Genomic DNA, 22536 nt, shown 5'->3' on the forward strand with positions numbered 1-22536 from the left:
AAACAAGAGCTTTTTCTTGAGTATAAATGATAAGTCGGATGGTGCTAGTTTAATAGTTAAATTTTAATGACAATTCTTGATTATTTCTCCTCACTTAAACTCCTCGTGGCTTCAACTTCAATTTTTTATCTGTCCTTGTTCTATCCTCTCTTTTTTTCAATTCTTATCTGCCACTCGTTCGCTAGTACGAGTTGGCAGCCTAGCGCAACAGCTGTTATGTTAACATCATTCAAAAAACGCGGAATTCAAATATACAAGATTATTCTAATTGGGTTTTGACCCAACATACCGGCCCCCTTGAAAGTATGCGATTGACTTTCAAGAGACAGGTAATAAGGCGAGTTTCCGTATAGGGCGGCGGATGATTCCCTTGGCAGTGCGTACGTCGGCTACACGCACGATGTTGTCCGCTCCTGCAATCGTGCTGAATATACGCCCAAGAAGCCACCGTTGTGGAGGAAGATTATCCTCGTGAACGATTACCATGTCGTTGACAGCCAAATTTGGTGAAGTCTTCGTCCAGGTTGTGCGAACTTGGAGCTCGTTGATGTACTCGTGGCTCCAGCGACTCCAGATGTGATGTTTGAGTGCGCTGACCCTTTTCCATCGATCCAACTTGTCCAGGTTGTCGTCGATTGGTGGAAGTTCCGGTAGTGCTCGGAGTGCGTCACCCACTAAGAAGTGGCCAGGCGTGAGAGCGGCCAGGTCGTTCGGGTCTGATGAGAGCGGCGTTAACGGGCGAGAGTTCAGTATCGCCTCGACGTCAGCAGCTGCAGTGGCTAACTCCTCGAAGGTTAACCTTGTGTCTCGAAGAGTGCGATTGAGTAGTCCCTTGACACTTTTTACTGCAGCTTCCCATATGCCCCCGAAGTGTGGAGCCCTGGGTGGAATAAAGTGGAAGTTAATAAACTCTGAGCGACAGAAATAGTGGATTGTTCTTGTTGTTTCGTCTTTAAACAGAAACTGCTTCAACGATTCGAGCTTGTTGTTAGCTCCTGCGAAATTTGTAGCGTTGTCACAGAATATGTCCGAGGGAAGTCCGCGTCGGGCAATAAAACGCTTTAGTGATGCAATGAAGCTATCCGTCGTGAGATCCGATACCACTTCGACATGTATCGCCTTCGTGGCAAAGCAAACGAAGACGGCTAGGTAGGCCTTGGTAGGCGGCTTACCCCGGATGCGCAAATAGACGTTGATTGGTCCGCAAAAGTCTATTCCGCATCTTGAAAATGGTCTAGATGGTGTGATCCGCTCTTTAGGCAGTTGGCCCATTAGCTGCCTTTCGAGAGTTGGTCGATAGCGGCGACAATGTATACATGAGCGAACGACTTGTCGCGCCAAGTCCCTTGCATTCACTATCCAGAACTGTTTTCTAATTAAAGCGACGAGCGTCCGTGGCCCAGCGTGATAGTTCTGTAGATGAAGATGGCGAGCGAACTGTGACACAAATGGATCCTTAGCTGGGAGCAGCACAGGATGCTTTTGGGTTTTTGGGTAGTCTGCTAGCTCCAGGCGCCCTCCGACCTTTAGCATTTGGAAGCCATCTGTAACCTGGAGGAAGAGACTAAGATTTTTAAGGTTAGTGCGAATCGGATGGCCCTTCAGGACCGAGGACATCTCTTGAGCGAAGTGAATAGTTTGAATATTCCAGACGATGCAATGTAGCGCCCGCATCAGTTCTGCTGGCGTCGGCGAAGGTGATTGGAATGGCGTTAGTTTACGGCAGCGCTGAGTAAATCTGTACACCCAAGCGATAACTAGTAGGCAGCGATGATGCGAACTGATCTTGTAGATTCCTTCAAGTAGTTGATTACTAGTCGTGTGTACGGCAAAGGCTGATTTTCTCTTTTCCAGTTGGACAGTTTCCATATCAATGTCACTGTTGTCTCGACTGTCCTTTGGCCAATGTTGATGATCTTGGCCTAGGAACTCAGGTCCCTCGAACCATATCGATTGTTCCAACTCGGTGATAGTGCAGCCCCTGGACAAGATATCAGCCGGGTTGCAGTGAGTAGGAACATGTTTCCAGTGGCAATCTGACGTGAGTTCTTGAATTTCGGCAATTCGATTGCCGACAAAGGTTGATAAGGTGGCCGAGTGTTGGCGATTCCAATGTAGAACAATTTGAGAATCGCACCATAAGAACGAAGTCGGCTTTCTGTCAGCGAAGATTCTAATGATTTTTTTGTAGAGCTGTGCTAACAAATGTGCTCCACACAGTTCTAATTTCGGCAGAGATAGCTTCTTGGTGGGAGCAACTCTGGACTTCGATGTGATTAGCTGTACCTTGGTCAGCCCATCTGATCCGATTGTGCGAGCGTAGATGCAGCATCCATACGCTCGAATGGAGGCGTCACAAAAGCCGTGTATTTGAAAGGTATGTATCGCTGATTGGAGGCAATATCGTGGTATTGCTACAGACTCCAACGACGAAAGCGATGCAAGCAGGGACATCCAAGCTGTATGAATGCCTTGGGGTACGGACTCGTCCCAATGTAGTTTTAGGAGCCACAGCTCCTGGAGGATAATTTTTGCCACTATGATAATGGGAGTAACTAATCCCAACGGATCAAACAGCGAAGAGGCTATGGACAAAATCGAGCGCTTGGTGACGTGGTCCGAATCGAATCTTGGCGAGAACGAGAACATGAATGTGTCCCGTACTTGGTCCCATTTTAGGCCAAGCGTGCTGGTTAGCATTTCGTCGTCCAACTGCAAATGTTTGACTGTAGCGTCATCGACAAACTTGCAGTGATTTGAATGCCATTTTGCGAGTTCCAATTGGCCATCCTGTAGAATCGTTGTAACTTCCCTTTTGATTTGATGTAGCTCCTCTACCGTATCCGCTCCACCTAGGAAGTCATCCACATAGAAAGACGATTTGATGGCTTTAGCTCCAATCTCCAATTTGTCCATGAATTTGTCGGCTAGATATGACAAACTGCGTATGGCTAGATACGGTGCAGCCGCTGTGCCATAAGTTACAGTATTCAATTCGAAGGTGCTCAATGGTTGCGATGGCGACGCTCTCCAAAGAATGTATTGGAATCTGCGATCCTCGGCAAACATGTTGACTTGGCGGAACATCTTGACCACATCAGCAGTGATGGCATAGCGATGTATCCGAAAACGCAGGAGTAGTGTATAAAGATCTGGCTGAATGGTCGGCCCGACCATCAGAATGTCGTTGAGCGATTTCTGGGACGTCGTCTTGCAGGATGCGTCGAAAACCACTCTGAGCTTTGTTGATGTGCTATTAGGCTTGAGCACGCAGTGGTGCGGAATATAATAATGCGGAGTGTTTAACTGTGGATGGCTCACGGGACTCATGTGTCCCAGATTTTGAAACTCCTGCATAAATTCAACATATTTGGCCCCTATCTCAGGCCTTTTGCATAGGCTGCGTTCGAGGGAGAGGAATCTCCTTTTGGCAATGTCGAATGAGGCTCCGAGAACGGTAGGTTCATCTTTAAATGGAAGTCGTACTTCCAATCGACCATCTGAATTACGTCGTACCGTTTTGGTGTAGAACTCCTCACAGTTTCGCTGCTCTGGCGTAAGTGTGATCTCAGGAGGCTCCACATGATCGATGCGCCATAGCCGTTCCATTTTTTGGTCAATTTCTGTTAATGCGATGGATGAGTACTGATGGAGTGTTCTGGGATGAGCTCGACATCGACCAGACACTATCCATCCAAGTAGTGTTTTTTGTAGTACGGGCAGATCCTTTCCTAATTTAACTTGGCCGACTGCCAATATATCGAAGAAGGTTTCCGTCCCCAAAAGCAGATCGATCCGACGAGACTTGTTAAAGCTCTCGTCAGCAAGAGATGAGTGCTGCGGAAAGTTCCACGCAGAAATGTCAATTTCCGATTCTGGATGATAGGCAATGTGGGATGTCACGCAAAAATCAAGGAGCAACTCGAATCCATTGTGCCTCGACTTGATATTGGTGGTTGCATGGTGTTTAATTCGCGTTTGTGTCTCACCAATGCTACGAATCTCGAGGTTGAGCTTGCTCCGTGGCAGTCGAAGTCTTTGAGCAAACTCCTCGGATATGAAATTCACCTGAGAACATGAATCCAGAAGCGCTCTTCCTATTTTGTAGCTTCCAGCTGCATCCTTGACCAGAATCAGTGCCGTGGCCAGAATGACACAGTCGGAACGAGACTCCGTGTGAGTATGCGCGACTGCGTCCGAAACTTGTACAGGCTCCGCTTGAGGGAGTGGCAAGGGAGCTGCGGCCGATCCTGGCGATGGCCGATGAAGCAGCGAGTGATGCGGTAGTGCACATGAGTGGCACCTCCGCGTCGACGGGCAGTTGGCTACAAGATGACCCCTGCCAAGGCAATTAATGCATAGCTTGTGGCGCTTTACTGCATTAAGGCGACTATCTAAGGCGAGATTGATTAGTTCTGGGCATCTAAAGGTCTTGTGGTCTGTCTGTGAACAGATGTTACAAGTTTGTGTGGTGCAATTGAAGGACAGACTTGCCTGATTCCTCTGCGAGCGCGACCTATGGCCACCTGGTTGACTCATAGGGGCTTCAGCAGGAGGCTTCTTATCCGATTCCAAATATTGACAATGACGTTCAACGACTCCAACGCATTTGTCCCACGAAGGCAACGTAGTGTAGTCCAGCGACTCATTCCACTTCCTCTTAGTCTCCTGGTCCACTTTGCCCATAACTATGGAGATGAGCATGGCCTCGCAAATCTGTGGCTCGGTGCTCAACGAACGCAACGAGTTGTATAATGCGGATGCATTATCGATTAGGCTGCGCAACTGCTGACCATTTGACTTGGCGACAGTTGGCAATGCGAAGAGTGACGATATGTTATCCAAAAATACGAGAGTCGGGTTGTCATAGCGCTGCTTTAAGCGGTCCAGAGCCTTTGTGTAGTTGTCTGCGGTCACCTGGAAAGCTCGAACCGTTTCAAGGGCTGGTCCTCGAAGACAGTTTAACAACTGGTTGAACTTCTCGATCTTAGACATGGATGGCTGGTGGCCAATAACTTGGTTAAACGACAAGATAAAGTTTTGGTACTCGCAGTATTTGCCGTCAAATGTCGGCAATGATAAGCGCGGGAGCTTAACTGCAGATGTGTGCCCAAAATTAACCGTAGATTCATGAATGCCGGTGCTGTTAGCGTCTGGTCCAAGTTGCTCCTGAACGCAAACCTTGGCGTGGATAAACAGTTCCTCTATTTCGAAGCGAGTATTGCGCTGCGCCTCAGCTGGCTCCATCTGCTCTATGGCTTCCTGGGTAGATAAAGCAAGTTTAAAATACGATTCCAAAATCGACAAACGGCAAGATAATTCCAACGGAGATAAATTCAAACCAGGTTCCACTGATTTGCTCATACGTGTAAGGTTTTTTCGAGCACTCGTTCGTTGAGCTTTAAGTTGCTCCAGCGAAGACATTTTTGCAGATGTTTGTTTACTTTATTTAATTTCGATCTGGATATTCCTTGCTTGACAAGGTCTGTGAGAGCGAGCGAGACGACGAGATGTAGTGGAAAATTTTCGCTCGCCAAGCCTAGAGTGCAACCTAGAGTGTTGCGACAGAATGAGGTTATGTATGGGGGTGCTCCTGGGGGCAATATGTATAGATGGAGGACCGAGATGTCGACTCCAACTATGGCGATGACACTTGGAGGATGTCCAACGATGTCCAATGATGCGGCGGGAGACCCTTGAGTATAGCCGGCACCTGCGCCGCATGTAGTTGTGGGCAAATGCACTAGCGAAAATCCTATGCGGACGCTGGGTAGACCGGCAGCGAACGCGATGCGCGAATGTACGAGAGTTTGGCAGGGCAAAAGTCGTAAAGGCGCGTGCGAGACTTAGAGCAAAGTAAAAATGGGGGCGAACGTAACCACAATCATCACCACAATTAACTAAAACGTAGCACAAGTCCTGTCACGGTCGCCAAAATGTAAAAACAAGAGCTTTTTCTTGAGTATAAATGATAAGTCGGATGGTGCTAGTTTAATAGTTAAATTTTAATGACAATTCTTGATTATTTATCCTCACTTAAACTCCTCGTGGCTATATCTTCAACTTCAATTTTTTATCTGTCCTTGTTCTATCCTCTCTTTTTTCCAATTCTTATCTGCCACTCGTTCGCTAGTACGAGTTGGCAGCCTAGCGCAACAGCTGTTATGTTAACATCATTCAAAAAACGCGGAATTCAAATATACAAGATTATTCTAATTGGGTTTTGACCCAACAGTTAGGGAATAAACTAACCGCACTCTATACAGAAGAGCGTGTAGAAGCAGACATGCAAACGTCTGTTCTCATTAGAGGAAGGGTGGTCCATAAGGACGGTGTTGCACTGGTGTGGGAACAGAGAAATTTGCCTTGACTTTCAAGTAATCTGACCGTATTCCTAATGATGGTAAAAGAAACTAGTAGGTTGACCGATTTATTGCCAGAGTCGTATATGCGAAAATTGTTAAATGTCGATACCGACCATACATACCGAAGTTACTCATAGGATCGCCACGAGCCTAAACTTTCTAGTTTAGAACACACCAGATGCCTCCAATTTTGAAATGTTAAAAATGTCGGGATCCCGATTAATAGAGTCAAACAGGCAGTTAACTAAATCATTCAAACAAAACAAAATAATATGGTTGACACTCCTCACTTGTAGTAAATACTGTAGGCTGAAAATATAATTTTAATTTAATTTTTTTCAAACAAAAAAGGATGTATATATGCATCGCACAGGGCGTCCATTTCGCTTTATTTATTTTATTTATATTAATACCCATTTACTTCACTCAACTCAAACGATTTTATACGGAGCTTGATTTAAACACGTCAGGGACCGAACTCTAAATAAAGGTTGGATATTTAAAATTCATATACACTTTTGACACAAATAAGATTTACTGTTTACTATAGATACGAAATTGGAACTTAACTTCATGCTCACCTACGCAACCCCTCCCCTTCAAAAACGATTCAAATTTTAATCAGCAAATTCAACAAATCGAATATATTTGAGACAAACCAAATTTTAGATATACAAATGGCATTTTTTCATTTTATTTGCGCATGCACTTTTGGGCCTTAATTAATCAAAGGCCGAGCATAATGATAAACAAGCTACAAAAGCGAATGCTTTTAGGGGCACATAGATCTAATACCTCGATAAGATAATTTTCCTTTGAGCTTGTGTGACACCGTTCCAACGCAGTTACAAGCGACTTCGGACTCTGGTTTCGCGCAGAATGATATCCTGCTATGAGGAAACACTTTTTACAAAAGCTACCTCTTCTACGTTTCCATTTAATTAATTTCTAAGGGGAATCCTGTTAGGCAGATGAACATCGAAAACACGCGCTCCCTTTAGTCGCTTCTTTGTGTGGTGTTTTCTTTAAAGCTGAGAAAATAGTTTGCATAGAAACGGACGGACGGACTTGGCAATATCGGAGTCGGCTGTTGATACTCATATAACATTAATATACATATAGCTTATATGGCTTCAAATCAGATACCCGTTATTCAGCTAATGGAAGTACAAAGGAGAAATTTCCACACGGACAGTTTTTGGAGTGGGCGTGGCAAAAAGTTTTTTTGCAAATCCATTAGAAATTTACAAAAGTAATAAAAAAACAAGAGAGAACGCTATAGTCGAGTTCCCCGACTATCTGATACTCGTTACTCAGCTAGTGGAAGTGCGAAGGAGAGTCTTCAGCACTGACACTTTTTGGCACTTTAGAGTGGGCGTGGCAAAAAGTCTTTTGGCAAATCGATAGAAATTTACAAGACCAATACAAAAATGAATAAATATAAAATTATTTTTCAAAAGTGTGGCCGTGGCAGCTTTGGGCGGTTTGTGGGCGTTAGAGTGGGCGTGGCAACATGAATCGACAAACTTGCGCTGCTTCTATGTCTCTAGAGTCTGTATGCTTAATCTAGCTTTTGTAGTTCCTGAGATTTCGACGTTCATACGGACGGACAGACGGACATGGCCAGATCGACTCGGCTATTGATCCTGATATATACTTTATATGGTCGGAAACGCTTCCTTCTGCTTGTTACATACTTTTTAACGAATCTAGTATACGCTTTTACTCTACGAGTAACGGGTATAAATACTAGGCAAGCCATGTGACCACTCCTCGGTTGTAGCGATTTTAACGAATATTCAATGTTTAGCTTAAATCAATAATGCTTACCATAACATCAAAAATAGTCGCTCGATGAAGAGGCCAGCTTTTTATTAAGTTTAGAAAAGCTTTCTTAGCCTCCATTGGTAACATTCCTCTAAGACTTTGATGGTGCATTGCGACAGCTTCATGTGGTATATTTGGTACAAATCTTGGTGGTAAGCAATGACTAGCGACAGCCCTGTAATCTGTTATTAATTCACTACAGTCACCAAGCTCAAGTTGGCTCTGAAGAGCAGTTAGCATAATCGCTTCCATTTCAGTTATTGGATATCTTTCACTTCTTAGGCAATGCAGTATTTGATGGTATAATAGTTCCTTTTCAACAATATCCTCTAAATTAATATAGTTGTCAAAAAATAAGTGTTTTTTGAATAGGAACATATACTGATTCTGTCGTGAAATTAATGTAGTATTTATCTAAAAGTAAATAAATGGTTTTGAAATGTTAAAATTCATTTATTTATACTCTCAATAAAAATATGACATATTATTAACAAAGTCTTTGTAGTTAAAGAGATGCAGCATATGGTAGCTAAAAAGCGAGAACGCCTCAGTTAAATTTCTGAATATACCCGTCTCTAAGCTAGTCAGGGTGCAGGGGATATGGAGAAGGATAAAAATAAGAAACATAATAAACTAAATAGACTGCTTACTAGTAAAACCTGAAAACATGCATTGTCATTGGAAATTGTGGACCCTAATATGGCGGTCAAATGTAGTATTTGAAAGTTTTGCAATCACATCCGACTGGGCTGGGGTTAAACCATTTGAAACATGAAACGCAGTCAAAAATATTTTCCTTACAACTGGGATTTTAGAATAGTGGAATTGGATGTTTTTGTTTACTCAACCAAATTATTTTTATGTAAATATATGTAACAACGCTATGGTCGAGTTCCGCAACTGTCAGATAATGGGAGTGCAAACACGAAAGTTCAATTTTTTTGCATATTAATAGAAATTGGCAAAAAAATAATACAATTACAGAATACAGTTATATAAAAAAAATTGGAAAGGCAAATAATAAAATGAAAAAATGTCATCATCTCAAATTTTTTTCAAAAGTGTGGGCATACAAACGAACACGGCTAAATTGACTCATCTATTGTTCCAGATCAAGAATATAGTTTTTTTATATGGCCGAATACTTTTCCTTCTACCTGTTACACACTTTTAAACGAATCTAGTACACCTCTTGACTCTACGAATACCGGATGTAAAAATATTATTCAAAAAATAGGAAATGAGGTAATAAAATTCAATGATGCATTGCTAAGCTTATGCTTCACACTGAAAAGTATGCGTTGCTTTTTGTATACGAACATTAAGAATTTCCTTTTAAAATAATGACTTTCGGGTCTCGTCTTTCATTTTGCAAAAAAGCTAATAAAAAGGCTTCTTAGCTCAACATTTTGGTGACCCCGACGTGATATTATGGTGACATTTTTAAGGCGCAATGGAACTGCAATATATAATAGAGTGGAACGATTAGCAGATTCTTTTTTAAGTTCTGCCTTAACTTTGTTTGACGATTCCGTTCTTTATGTGAGATTGGGGCTGATCTATGAGTTGCAACAAAAAATTCGGAAAACTGAGCGAGCTTGTTTAGTATGAAATTAAAAGCGATTTGAGTAAGAAATTTTATGATGTTATCGTAACGCTTAAGTCCTTAGTTAGCGGGGAGATGTCAAAGCGCGCCTCACAAATCCACGCCCACTCATGCCACTGACGGCAATTCCCCGCGTGATTGTGGGCATCGGCAGCGTTTACTCCGGAATAGAGCACCATCGCTGCCCCCTTTTGATCTTCTAGAATTCGCTGAAGGCTTTACCAACTGGCCGGCTTTAGAATTGTTACAAAACAGATTTGCTGATCGGAGCTTAGTTTTTCAGGCGCATGTCAATGAGATGTTGGGGCTAAGGCAAGTTTTAATGCTTCGTGAGCTCTCGGATAAATTCAAAGCTCATATTCGTGCGCTGAATGGAATGAGTTCAATAAAACAAGCCGCTGGATGCATTATCGCCCAAGCTCTTGTCCAGAAGCTGGATCCGGCGAGTCAGGCGAAATGGGAGGAGAATTTAGAGGATCCAGTCTTAAAAAATTCAGATACTACGTGGGAATCAATGGCATCGTTTCTGGAGCGGCGATGCAGAACGCTGCAAAACATTGAGTTCGCCATAGCAAGCTATGCGCCAGGCATCAGGTGGGAAGCAACAGAGCTCTGATTTGCGTCGGTCAGCGCTTCGACCTGTGCATTCTGCAATGATTCTGGTCACTCAATATATGGTGCCCAGAGCTTTAAAAACCTGACCCCAGCTAATCCATTTCAAGAAGCAAAAGGCTAGCACTATTGCATAAATTGCCTCAAGACTGGGCAACAACTGAGGCAGTGACATTCCAGCAGTTGCCGTGCATGCTTTATCTGGGAATCTTGGCCTCGCCTTCACGACAAAAAAAACACAGCCTGGTGAAACGCTTGCATCTGACTCACATCATACCGAAGAACCCTCTGCATTATCTGCAGCGCCTGCTGCTCTTCTTGCACAGGATATTGGTAAAGATGTGGTGCTTCTTGCAACTACCACCGTATTAGTGAGGAACCGTTCTGGAATTTTCGTTTCTTGCCGTGCTCTGCTCGACTCCCAACTGCACCTTTAACATCCCAATTCGCACATAAGCTTAAGCTTGAGAATGCAAAATCGACAGCTTGTGCTACTGTAATAGGAGATTCTAGTTTTGAGACAGATGGTTCGACAGTCAAAGTCAACTCGGCCGGCATCACTGCTGTTATTGCCTCCAATATTATTGAAAGTCAGCCCTGCTTAGACATTGACACTTGCAACTGGAACTTACCCAAACTTACTGATTGGCGCCAGTCTCTTCTACGAACTGCTGTGCGTCGGTCAAGTAAAGCTTCTGTCGGGATTGCCGCTAATGCAACCGACTCAGTTAGGCTGTGTTGTTTCTGTCGAGGTTGCAGTCGGTGATTAGCCACCTACAGTGTCAACGGAGAAGTCAGTTCCGGAATTCCTCCCAAAAGCCTCTCTTGGAAAATCTCCGTGTTTAAATGTATAAGTTAACTGGAGTTACTTTTTGCTTATGTCCGGCTTAATGAAAACACTTTGGAGCTTTCGAGAGGAAAGCTAAGCTTTGCTGAAGAACGTAGCCAGCGACAAAGCCAACGACGTTGCCGGGGACAGAGACGAGAGCAGTCGAGATTTGGAGATAACAAGCGTCGGTCATCGCCACGCACTAATATACGAATTCGGCTCATCACGTGCAGACCGCACTAGTCTTATCATAATTTGTACAACTACTCGAATAAACATATTGAAATACTTCGAATTATAATTAATATATCTTTTTTTTCTATATCTTTTTGTTTTTTTTTTGGTTCTATGAAACTAAACATGAATAAAACCTTTTTAATATGTACATAAGGTACTATTTGTTTTTTACTCTTGTTTTTTAATATATCTATATTATCTCTCTCTTTTATATTATCTACCTTATAGGTGCCCGTACATTTAGATTCCAGTTTATGTGCTACTTCATTTCTTAATAAAACTTGATCTTCTACTATATATATACATATATATATAGTAATTAACTCTTGAAATAACCCTAAAAACCTTTAATCCCAGAGACAAGTATGTCATGGATTTTTACTTAATAAACAATAAAAAATTTCTATCATGGAAGGCTCTAGTTCTTCCTCTATTGGAATAAATAAAACGTTTAATAATATATCAAAAACCAACCGTATTATTTTTTTTATTAAACTCTCGGTCTGAATTCGTAAATGCATATGCATAAATAATTTTTTTGTGAAATCCTTAAGTTCCTTATTATACCCGTTACTCGTAGAGTAAAAGGGTAAACTAGATTCGTTGAAAAGTATGTAACAGGAAGAAGGCAGCGTTTCCGACCATATAAAGTATATATATTATTGATCAGGATTAATACCCGAGTCGATCTGTCCGTCTGTCTGTCCGTCCGTATGAACGTCGAGATCTCAGGAACTACAAAAGCTAGAAAATTGAGATTAAGCAAACAGACTTCAGAGACATAGACGCAGCGCAAGTTTGTCATGTTTCCACGCCCTTTCTAACGCCCACAAACAGCCGAAAACTGCCACGCCCACACTTTTAAAAAATAATTTGATATTTTTTTATTTTTGTATTGGTCTTGTATATTTTCTATCGATTTGCCAAAAAGCTTTTTGCCACGCCCACTCTAACGCCCACAAAGCGCTTAAAGCTGCCACGCCCACACTTTTGAAAAATGTTTTGATATTTTTTCATTTTTGTATTAGTCTTAAAAATTTCTATCGATTTTCCCAAAAACCTTTTTGCCACGCCCACTCCAACGCATACAAACCGCCAAAAACTGTCAGTCTCTCTCTTTTATATTATCTACCTTATAGGTGCCCGTACATTTAGATTCCAGTTTATGTGCTACTTAATTTCTTAATAAAACTTGATCTTCTACTATATATATACATATATATATAGTAATTAACTCTTGAAATAACCCTAGAAACCTTTAATCCCAGAGACAAGTATGTCATGGATTTTTACTTAATAAACAATAAAAAATTCCTATCATGTATTGACATTTATTCTAACTACGCCTCCCTGATAGAAGTAAACAGTAGAGATTGGCTTGAAGCTAAAATATCTCTTTTACGCATATTCAACGATATGGGTAAACCTACAGAAAAAAAGCCGACAAAGACTCCGCTTTCATGTGCGCTGCACTTAAACTCTGGTTAGAATCAGAAGGAGTGACCCTCAATATAACAACAAGTAAAAATGGAATTTCTGACATTGAGCGATTTCATAAAACTGTTAATGAAAAATTAAGAATAATAACAAGCGAAAATGAACTCGAAAACCAATTCACGAAGTTCGAAAAAATTCTTTACGTATACAATCACAAAACAAAGCATAATACAACCGGTCGAACTCCAGCTGACATCTTCATTTTTGCAGGAACCCCTGCTTATGACACTCAACAAAATAAAGTAAATAAATTTGACAAACTCAACGAGAAAAGACATGACTTCAGTATAGATACCAACTTTAGAGAATCCCCTCTAGTTAGATAAAAAACAACTAACCCATTCAAAAAGACAGGAAATTTAAGACAAATAGATGATAAACATTTCGAAGAAACAAAAAGAGGTAGAAAGACAATACACTATAAATACAAGTTTAAAAAGAAAAAGAAAATTAATAAGAGTAAATATAATAACGATATTTCCAGGCCTATTCCTGAGCATGATAATCATGTTACGCCTCCCATCGACAATTAACACACAATATCTAGAAGTAACCCCCCTCCAGGCCAAAAACGGTTACCTAAGCTTTCAAACCGGATCAATAGATCTCAGAGCTTGGTTATAAATAAATATAAACCAGGTCCCAGCTCAATGTAGATACAGTAAAACATTCTGATTTCGAAATAAAATATGTAGAGCCTAATATAATTACAACTTGGAACCTTCCCAAGACTATCCTTAGCCAAAATTGTATCAACAGAGCAACTATAATAGAAGGCAATAACATGATAAAAGCATTTAATTGTTCTGTTCAAATAGAAGAAATATTAATTAACAACACAATGTATCTATGTAAATAATAATGTAACAAATCTCGAACCACTCGAATACATTCAAACAAAAGCAATAATCGAACAACACAATCAGACGAATAATATATTTCAAGTAATAACACTTACAACATTAATCATAATTGTTATAATTGCATTATTGTACGCTATCTATAAATATAAGACTATACCCCAAAAATTAATTGTAAAATTCAAAAATCAAACTCTAAAAAACGAAAATATTATAAGTTCTGAAACAAACAATATTGTACCCATCCAATACCCCTGTATTGTACCCTAATCTTAACGCCTGAGGAAAGACTTTTTTCTTAAGGATGGGGAAGTAACATATCCATTCTACACCCACAACTCCCCAACTCACACACTCACATTAATGTCTAAGTACAAAACCACATACACTATTGTAACAATTCATGTCTAAGAACAAAATGTAATCAAAGATCAAGAGCCCTTCGATTAAGCTTAGCTGTTATTTACGAGCCAACGTCGTACCCTACACATTCGATCACTTGGCGAGGCCAACTAAAATAACAAATCGTAAACATTTGACCACTTGGCGAGCCAACTGAAATAACAAAAACTTCCGCCCCGCAATGGTCTCAGAATTCTCCAATTACTCCTATTTTTCGGGAGCTTCTCCTCTCCAAAGCTATCCCAATCTGCCTATATAAACGCAAACATGTCCCCATAAGGCAGTTACGTTCTCAGTATGCTATCAATTGCGATAGCTTTGCTAAAGCCCATTATAATTTCGAAATCCATTATCCAACTAAGTGATAATCCAAAGGCTCTAGTTCTTCCTCTATTGGAATAAATAAAACGTTTAATAATATATCAAAAACCAACCGTATTATTTTTTTTATTAAACTCTCGGTCTGAATTCGTAAATATATGCATAAATAATTTTTTTGTGAAATCCTTAAGTTCCTTATTATACCCGTTACTCGTAGAGTAAAAGGGTAAACTAGATTCGTTGAAAAGTATGTAACAGGCAGAAGGAAGCGTTTCCGACCATATAAAGTATATATATTCTTGATCAGGATCAGTAGCCGAGTCGATCTGGCCATGTCCGTCTGTCCGTCCGTCTGTCTGTCCGTCTGTCCGTCTGTCCGTATGAACGTCGAGATCTCAGGAAGTACAAAGGCTAGAAAGTTGAGATTAAGTATACAGACTCCAGGGACGTAGACGCAGCGCAAGTTTGTCGATTCAGGTTGCCACGCCCACTCTTACGCCCACAAACCGCCCAAAACTGCCACGCCCACACTTTTGAAAAAGGTTTTGATATTTTTTCATTTTTGTATTAGTCTTGAAAATTTCTATCGATTTGCCACAAAACCTTTTTGCCACGCCCACTCCAACGCATACAAACCGCCCAAAGCTGCCACGCCCACACTTTTAAAAAATGTTTTAATATTTTTTCATTTTTGTATTGGTCTTGTAATATTCTGTCGATTTGCAAAAAAACTTTTTGCCACGCCCACTCTAACGCCCACAAACCGCCAAAAACTGTCAGTGTTGAAATTTCTCCTTCGCACATCCACTAGCTGAGTAACGGGTATCAGATAGTCGGGGAACTCGACTATAGCGTTCTCTCTTGTTTTTCCTTTTATGTTCTTCAATTATATTCCTAGCTCTTGTATAAGCTACCTCTAACCTGAACTTACTTTCCTTAGCGTAATAATAATTGGTTCTACCAATACTAGCTCGTATGGACAATAATTATGTACCATAGAGAGGGCTGTATTAAAATAAAAAACAAAATAATGAAGCCAGATGTCCCAATCGATTTTGTCAACTGATATGTATGTGGATCGTATATATTCATTTAAAGTTCTGTGGCTTCTTTCGACTACTCCTACTGTCAGATGATGATGAGCATTGGAGGATATATTTTGTATTTTTAAGTATTTGAATAAACCCGAAATTATTAAATTTTTATATTCTGTTCCCACGTCCGTAATGAACGTATTCATCGGACCGTACTTCAGTATAACAGATTCAACAAGAGAGAACGCTATAGTCGAGTTCCCCGACTATCTGATACCCGTTACTCAGCTAGCGGAAGGGAGAAGGAGGGTCTTAAACGTAGCAGAAAGTTTTTTGGCAAATCGATAGAAATTTACAACACCAATACAAAAATGAAGAAATATCAAAACATTTTTCAAAAGTGTGGGAGTAGCAGCTTTGGGCGGTTTGTGGGCGTTAGAGTGGGCGTGGCAAAAAGTTTTTTGGCAAATCGATAGAAATTTACATTCTTATACAAAAATGAAAAAATATCAAATTATTTTTCAAAAGTGTGGGCGTGGCAGTTTTGGCGGTTTGTGGGCGTTAGAGTGGGCGTGGCAACATGAATCGACAAACTTGCACTGCGTCTATGTCTCTGGAGTCTGTATGCTTAATCTCAACTTTCTAGCTTGTGTAGTTCCTAAGATCACAGCGTTCATACGGACGGACAGACAGACGGACGGACGGACAGACGGACAGACGGACATGGTCATATCGACTCGGCTATTGATCCTGATCAAGACTATATATACTTTATATGGTCGGAAACAATTCCTTCTGCCTGTTACATACGTTTCAACGAATCTAGTATACTCTTTTACTCTACGAGTAACGGGTATAAAAATTGCCTTTGCTACGGTTTGCATTTGCATTTTGTTTGTTATATGAGAGTTACTGCATATTTAATGCCATTATCCGATTTTGGTAGAGGCCCTATTGTATCTACTATCACTTCATATGTAATTGTCATTGGAGTTTTCGTATGTTTTGTTATTTTTTAAGTGTGGCATTTTTGGCATTTTTTTATGTACTCTTTTCGTCTTTGTACTATCTTTCTGTAATTGTCATTGAAGTTTTCGTTATTTTTGATGTTTTGCGTTTTTAAATGTACTCTCTTATGTCTTTGGACATAAGTTTTCAATAATAACGTCTTTTCTAGAATCGCCTTCTAGAATCTTGAATAGGTTGCTTAGGAAATTCTATTTTTTCGTTTCGCTGCGTCGGCAAAACAATTTTCTTTGCCCTTTAGATACTCAACCGTAAAATTATGTACCTCATATTCGAGTCGCATTCGAATTAATTTTCAGCGAGGGATCGTCCATAAAAATGGGACCTTATGTTTACATAATCTGGTTATGTGCCGTGACTAGTCGGCGAAATTTTTGATAAATCTCCTGTAGTAGTTGCAAAATGCAACAAAACGCATTGCGCTGTCCGCATCATGTGAAACTATCCAATTCTCTATGACATTGAACTTTTTGTCGTCTGTTAAGATTTGATCATATAAGCATTTGTGTCCCAAAAATTTGACCTTACGCATGAAAAACGAACATTCTGGTGATGTAGCTTACGATTTTCTGCATCTGTCAAAACATCAGTTAAGTTCTTGATTATGTGTTTTTCGGAACAAGCTATAACTATTAGATCGTCCATATAAAGAAATGCTTGAGAGCGCTCCAGTCCAGAGAACGCGATAGTCATCATTCTTTGAAAAGTCCATAAGTCCAAAATGAGGTCGCGTGAAGAGGTATGAACCATTGTTCATCACCATTTCTTGAACTTTCTTCTAAAAACCTGACATTAATTTGAGGCATGAAAAATATTTAGAGTTAATCAAAACAGTCATCTATTCTGGGGAGTGGAAATTTATAATGGCGATAGTCAATTACCAATCGCCACTTCTTTTATTCCGAGCCCGTAAGGTTTTTTTTTTGGTATTAACAAAAGTGGGCTATTATATTCTGAAATTGATGACTTGACTATTTTATTATTGATTAATTTTTTAACTTGTGACGTAAATTCGTCTACTTGACTATGACGATTTTTATAAGTTTGTATGCATACAATTTTTGCTTATAAAACAGGCTCTGTTTCTAGGCCGATACATCTGTATATTTGTTGCACAGTTTTTCTAATTGCGCTTAGAATTTTTTTTTGCGACTTTGCTTTCATTTATTTAATTTTCTTGCTTAATAACTAAGAATAAGTTTAGAAATCTTAACAATAACAAATTTTTAAAAAGGTTTTTTATTTTTCTAACTGATTCGTTCGTCGTTTGGTCGTATAAACGAAATTTCTTCGCTGGGATGGTAGGTCCTTTCGACAAAGGCGGGTGCGAAGAAAGCTTGCTATGGTATTTTCCTTTAAGTGGACATGTGGAATATTTAAGTTTCTTTGGATGGTTTTATTCCAAACGTACCACGGTGATCGTCCTGAGGATCTTTGATTGTGCTCGCTGAATGATGTCAATATTGCTGTTGCTTGAATTGCCCCATATCTGTAAGCAATAGGTCCAGATAGGTTTCAATACGGAATTGTAGAGTAAGACCTGGTGGTCTAGGCTGAGGGTGGCCTGGATGAGCCAGTGTAAGTTGTCGGCATTATGTCTTTTGCCGAGATGTACTCCCAGGTACATTATCTCACCTGCTCTCGGGAGCAAAACTTTTTTAGCAAAAGTGGTGGGTAACCTTGTCTGTTTAGCGTAAACGTCATGTGCTTGCTTTTGCTCATTTACTTTTATTCACTATTATGAGGTACAATGCCAGCAGTGCTGTAGCTTGGATTGGGGACCTTAAACGGCTTGGGACCAAGAACGCTGCCTTAGGGACTCCAGCCTCGATTTTATGGTCATCGGTAATGGCGGTGTTGCACTGCACTGCGAAATTTGTATCGTAGAGGTATGACTTCAGAAGTTTGAACTTTAAGGATTAGGCCGTCAAGCCAGACTTTGTCGAATGCTTGGGATATGTCTGAAAATACGGCTGTACAGTTTTCTCGATTTTCAAGATCAGTTTTTATTTCCGCTGTTATTCGATTAACCTGTTCCGTGGTTTTCACGAAATGGTATTTTTTGGGATGAGATTGTCTTCAACAATTTTGGTTATTTCTTATGGACGGAATACAATTGAGGTGTGTTGCTGGTAGGTGTTAACGGATGAGGACGGTAGCCCGAAAGTGCTTAAGGCCTCGTTATATATGGTGGCTCTTTCTGCATCACTACGGGTCCAGCCGCCGGAAGGATTCATTATCGGCAAAACGGTTTCAGTCGGTGGACGAAGAGTCGAGTGGGCTCCCCACATGATGCCTGTTGGGGAAAGTTGCTCTACGTATCGGCACCCAACGTGTTCATCCTCCGTGTTTCCGTGTGGCTATTTTGAGCTTTTGTTTTGCAGATAGAGATCTGGAAGATTGCCATTTTCTACATAATCGTCGTTTTTCGTTAACGAGTTGCTCGATTTGTGCGTTAGTCTTATTCGGATTATGAGTAACGTTCGCGATTTTAGGTGTGCAATACGAGCTGCTGCCGTAAGAATAGATTCCAGTGTACCTGTGCAGCTCTCAATATCAGATTCAGTGTTGAGTTTTGGGTTTAGCCCAATGTGTGAACTTATATATTTTTATACCCGTTACTCGTAAAATAAAGAGGTATACTAGATTCGTTAAAAAGTATGTAATAGGCAGAAGGAATTGATCAGGATCAATAGCCAAGTCGATCTGGCCATGTCCGTCTATCCGTCTGTCTGTCCGTCCATCTGTTCGTCCGTATAAACGCCGAGATCTCAGAAACTACAAAAGCTATAAAGTTGAGATTAGGCATACAGACTCCAGAGACATAGACGCAGCGCAAGTTTGTTGCCACGCCCACTCTAACACCCAAAACTTCCACGCCCACACTTTTGAAAAATGTTTTGATATTTTTTCATTTTTGTATTGGTTTTGTAAATTTCTTTCGATTTGCCAAAAAACTTTTTGCCACGCCCACTCTAACGCCCACAAACCACCAAAAACTGTCAGTGTTGAAGACTCTTCTTCGCACTTCGAAGATAGTCGGGGAACTAAAGCGTTCTCTCTTGTTTATACGTGAGCCAGTTTTTTTGTGTGAAGTCGATCTGTCGGGTGGTTTTACGTTTACTACGTACTGACAGAGGTGAAATAATACAGACGAGGTATCAGATGCCAGGTATAGCAGGCATTCAGCCCTAACCAGACTGTGAGAAATATTTTTCGTGCGAAAGTCGATCAAGTCAGGCAGCTTATTGACTTTGAATGTCATAAATTGGATCCGGAATTCTGGGCATCACAGAACGGGAGCGTCACCACGTACCTCCCGCTTGCGTCTTTGTAGTTTGGGTAAAGTTCCCTCCGCAATAGGAATCAGATTCTTTTACCATCTTGACTGGTATATCCTCCACTTCCCAGAACTTGCTGAGAAGCTTGTCGATCGAATCAGGGTCTCCTATTTGGTGCACCTGAGTCGTGAAGGATGCAGCCCATTTCGGATTATAGTATAGTATAGTGCCTCCCTTAAGAGGTAAAACAACTGTGAGTGCTCGTGCAGTCACGTAGCTGATGGCCTCTCGCGAAACAATTTAGACAGAGCTGCTTCTTTTTGATGTAGCCGGAACGCGCGTCAACTGACATTTGGAGAATGCGCGAGCTCAATCTTACCGGATGGTTCTCCTTAAGGCATAAGTCACACCCTTTCTGAGAAGTTCTGGCCTTTGTCTCGAAGGATTGAAGTTTTTTTTGAACGGCCGGAGTCGGTTTCATATACTCGATGGTCTCCAATGTCTTTTACTTTTCGCTTAGGAAAGTGTTCTGTTCCCATAAATAGAGGGTCAGCTTTGGCAGTTTGCTCGCACAAAGGAAAACCAACACACAATCCCAGTTGTCATACGTGAGAATGAGCTAGCGCGGTTAAGCACCCCTGAATCGTGGACTGTAGCTCCTTTAGAGCATGACCCAATTCTTGGGATTTCGAACTTAAGCTGTTGAGTAAAAGTCGTTTGTTTTGGAACCAATCTAGAATCGCTTCCCACGCCGAAGCGGGAGAGGGTGTTTGCGCGTTTTTAGGCTTTGCTCTGTCAATAGTTTCGCAATTTGTGCTGCGCATTACTCGGATACTGAGTATCAGTACTCATATTTGGTTTAAAGAACAGGCAATGTGTCGAGGGATTCTTCTAGGGCAATGAGGTCCGAGCATATTTCGTACTCTCTGTGCACTTTGTCCCATAGGGCTCGCACTTGTTTCATACGGACTTACAACGTATGTAAGGACGGAGAAGCTTAATCAGTATTGCTGATCTTGGCTTCGAATAAGCTTATGCGTTGGGAATTCAGTCCCAACTGCAGAGAGATTTTCGGGATTTTTCGCTAGTAAAGACTCGCTTGACGCTTTCGTCAATGGTCGGTATATGACCATCTTCAAACTGCTGGGTGGAAGGTTCCTTTCTTTCCGAGTGGATTTCGCTGCTCTGCCTTTTGGACTAGTGAACTTGGGTGCTGTGGAGAGTATGGGTTTAGTTTATGTTCTCTTCATCTAAATGGGACCAAGCAACCCGGGTCTGGATGCACAAAAACCCGTCGGAATTCGAAAAAAATCGGGATTGGAAAATTTGAAACAAATTTCTTTAAAAAAATAGCTAAAATTAAGTAGCTTGGAAAAATATATGAATCTAGCAATTAATAGCTTAATTATTTATATTCGAATTTAGGAACATACGGAAAATCATGAAATACTACTGCAAAACACAAATAAATCAGAACAAACACTGCAAAAAACCTAGGCGAAAAAGCTGATAACTCCGAAGGAAAATATTAAATAATAATCGGAAACTATTTAGATTGGTTGGATTTTATCTTTAGGAACCGGACAAAAGATTTAATTATCCAGTTAGGGAAAACCGCTAAGAATGCCAGAAAATAACCAAATAATAGCTTGAAAAACTTTTTCAAAATTACCCTTAATTAATATATAATTAATTGGATAGACTTTTAATATTTTTGTTGTTGGAATTTTATTTTTTTGTGCTTCGATTGGAGGGTTTCGAATCGTCGGCAGTGTGTCGACGCTATTGTCAGTGCAGTCTTTATGTGTGTGTACCGATATGCGTTCACCTGCTGAAGAGCAAAGAGGAGACGAGAGTACTTGCAGTTAGGCGAGCATATGTAAATCACTTACGTATGTACATATATATATGGAACTGACGCTCAGCGGAGAATAGCGCGGGAGCTTGCGTCCCGCAAGAGATTGCTTGAAAACCAAGTACATTGGATGAATTGCCGGAAAGGCACAGAGCTTAGGAAATTTTTGTTATACACTGGCATTGTAGCTCTTAAAGATACCAGATGACCAGTATTACTTATTCCTTTTGCTGCACTGTGCTTACAGGCTGCTTTCCTCTCACTTGCAACGAGAGTCAAACATAAATAATGCCCAGCAAATGTTGAATTTATTTGTGAACAATTTTCCAATTATTTATGAAGAAAGTAGTGTTTCATACAATGTTTACGGTTTACTTTATGTAAAAGCGACGATGAAGCAAATCGGAGATCCGGATTCAGGCTCTTCTTACGATTTCGAGAACTATTTACAAACTCTTAAGAGATTTGTCCGAAAGCCGACACAAATATTACAACAAATTTATAGGAAGATTGTTGAGGATAGTGGGATTCGAGTGGACAATGATCCCGTAAATTTAGAAGGTAGTGTTTTGAAGTTGAAGGGATGGAATAAGGATAGGAATAAAAGGTCAGATAGTTATTGTTATGTACTAGAACACATCCCGATTGAAGTAGATTCTTTTGAACAGGATGCAGAAGGAAGCTTTTATAATGCGCCTCTATCCTCTTTGGCTCTAGGTATTTGCTTAGTAAGTGGGAATACAGCACTCGATTTAGAAAGATTTAAGGTTACTTATACATTTTT

At 40.7% G+C, this 22536-nt stretch overlaps 1 protein-coding gene across 1 annotated transcript; it reads right to left on the minus strand.

The window, feature by feature from the left end:
• Positions 1 to 318: 318 nt before the first annotated feature.
• On the minus strand, positions 319 to 18243 carry LOC122319677. The gene is made up of 2 exons (XM_043207271.1): positions 18028 to 18243; positions 319 to 5262 (listed from the first exon to the last, which is right to left on the minus strand). Exons 1-2 carry the CDS (start codon positions 18241 to 18243, stop codon positions 319 to 321), a joined length of 5160 nt encoding a protein of 1719 aa, XP_043063206.1.
• Between the last annotated feature and the right edge of the window lie 4293 nt (positions 18244 to 22536).

The sequence above is a fragment of the Drosophila yakuba genome, unplaced genomic scaffold (assembly GCF_016746365.2).
Source record: "Drosophila yakuba strain Tai18E2 unplaced genomic scaffold, Prin_Dyak_Tai18E2_2.1 Segkk57_quiver_pilon_scaf, whole genome shotgun sequence".
NCBI lineage: Eukaryota > Metazoa > Arthropoda > Insecta > Diptera > Drosophilidae > Drosophila > Drosophila yakuba.

Excerpts from the sequence above, each read along its gene's own strand:
- LOC122319677 (XM_043207271.1), bottom strand. The coding sequence starts at position 18,243 with ATGTACCTGGGAGTACATCTCGGCAAAAGACATAATGCCGACAACTTA. Across the intron at positions 5,263-18,027 it reads TCCTCAGGACGATCACCGTG|GAAGCCATAGAGCAGATGGA; the intron begins GTACGTTTGGAA and ends TTATCTACCCAG.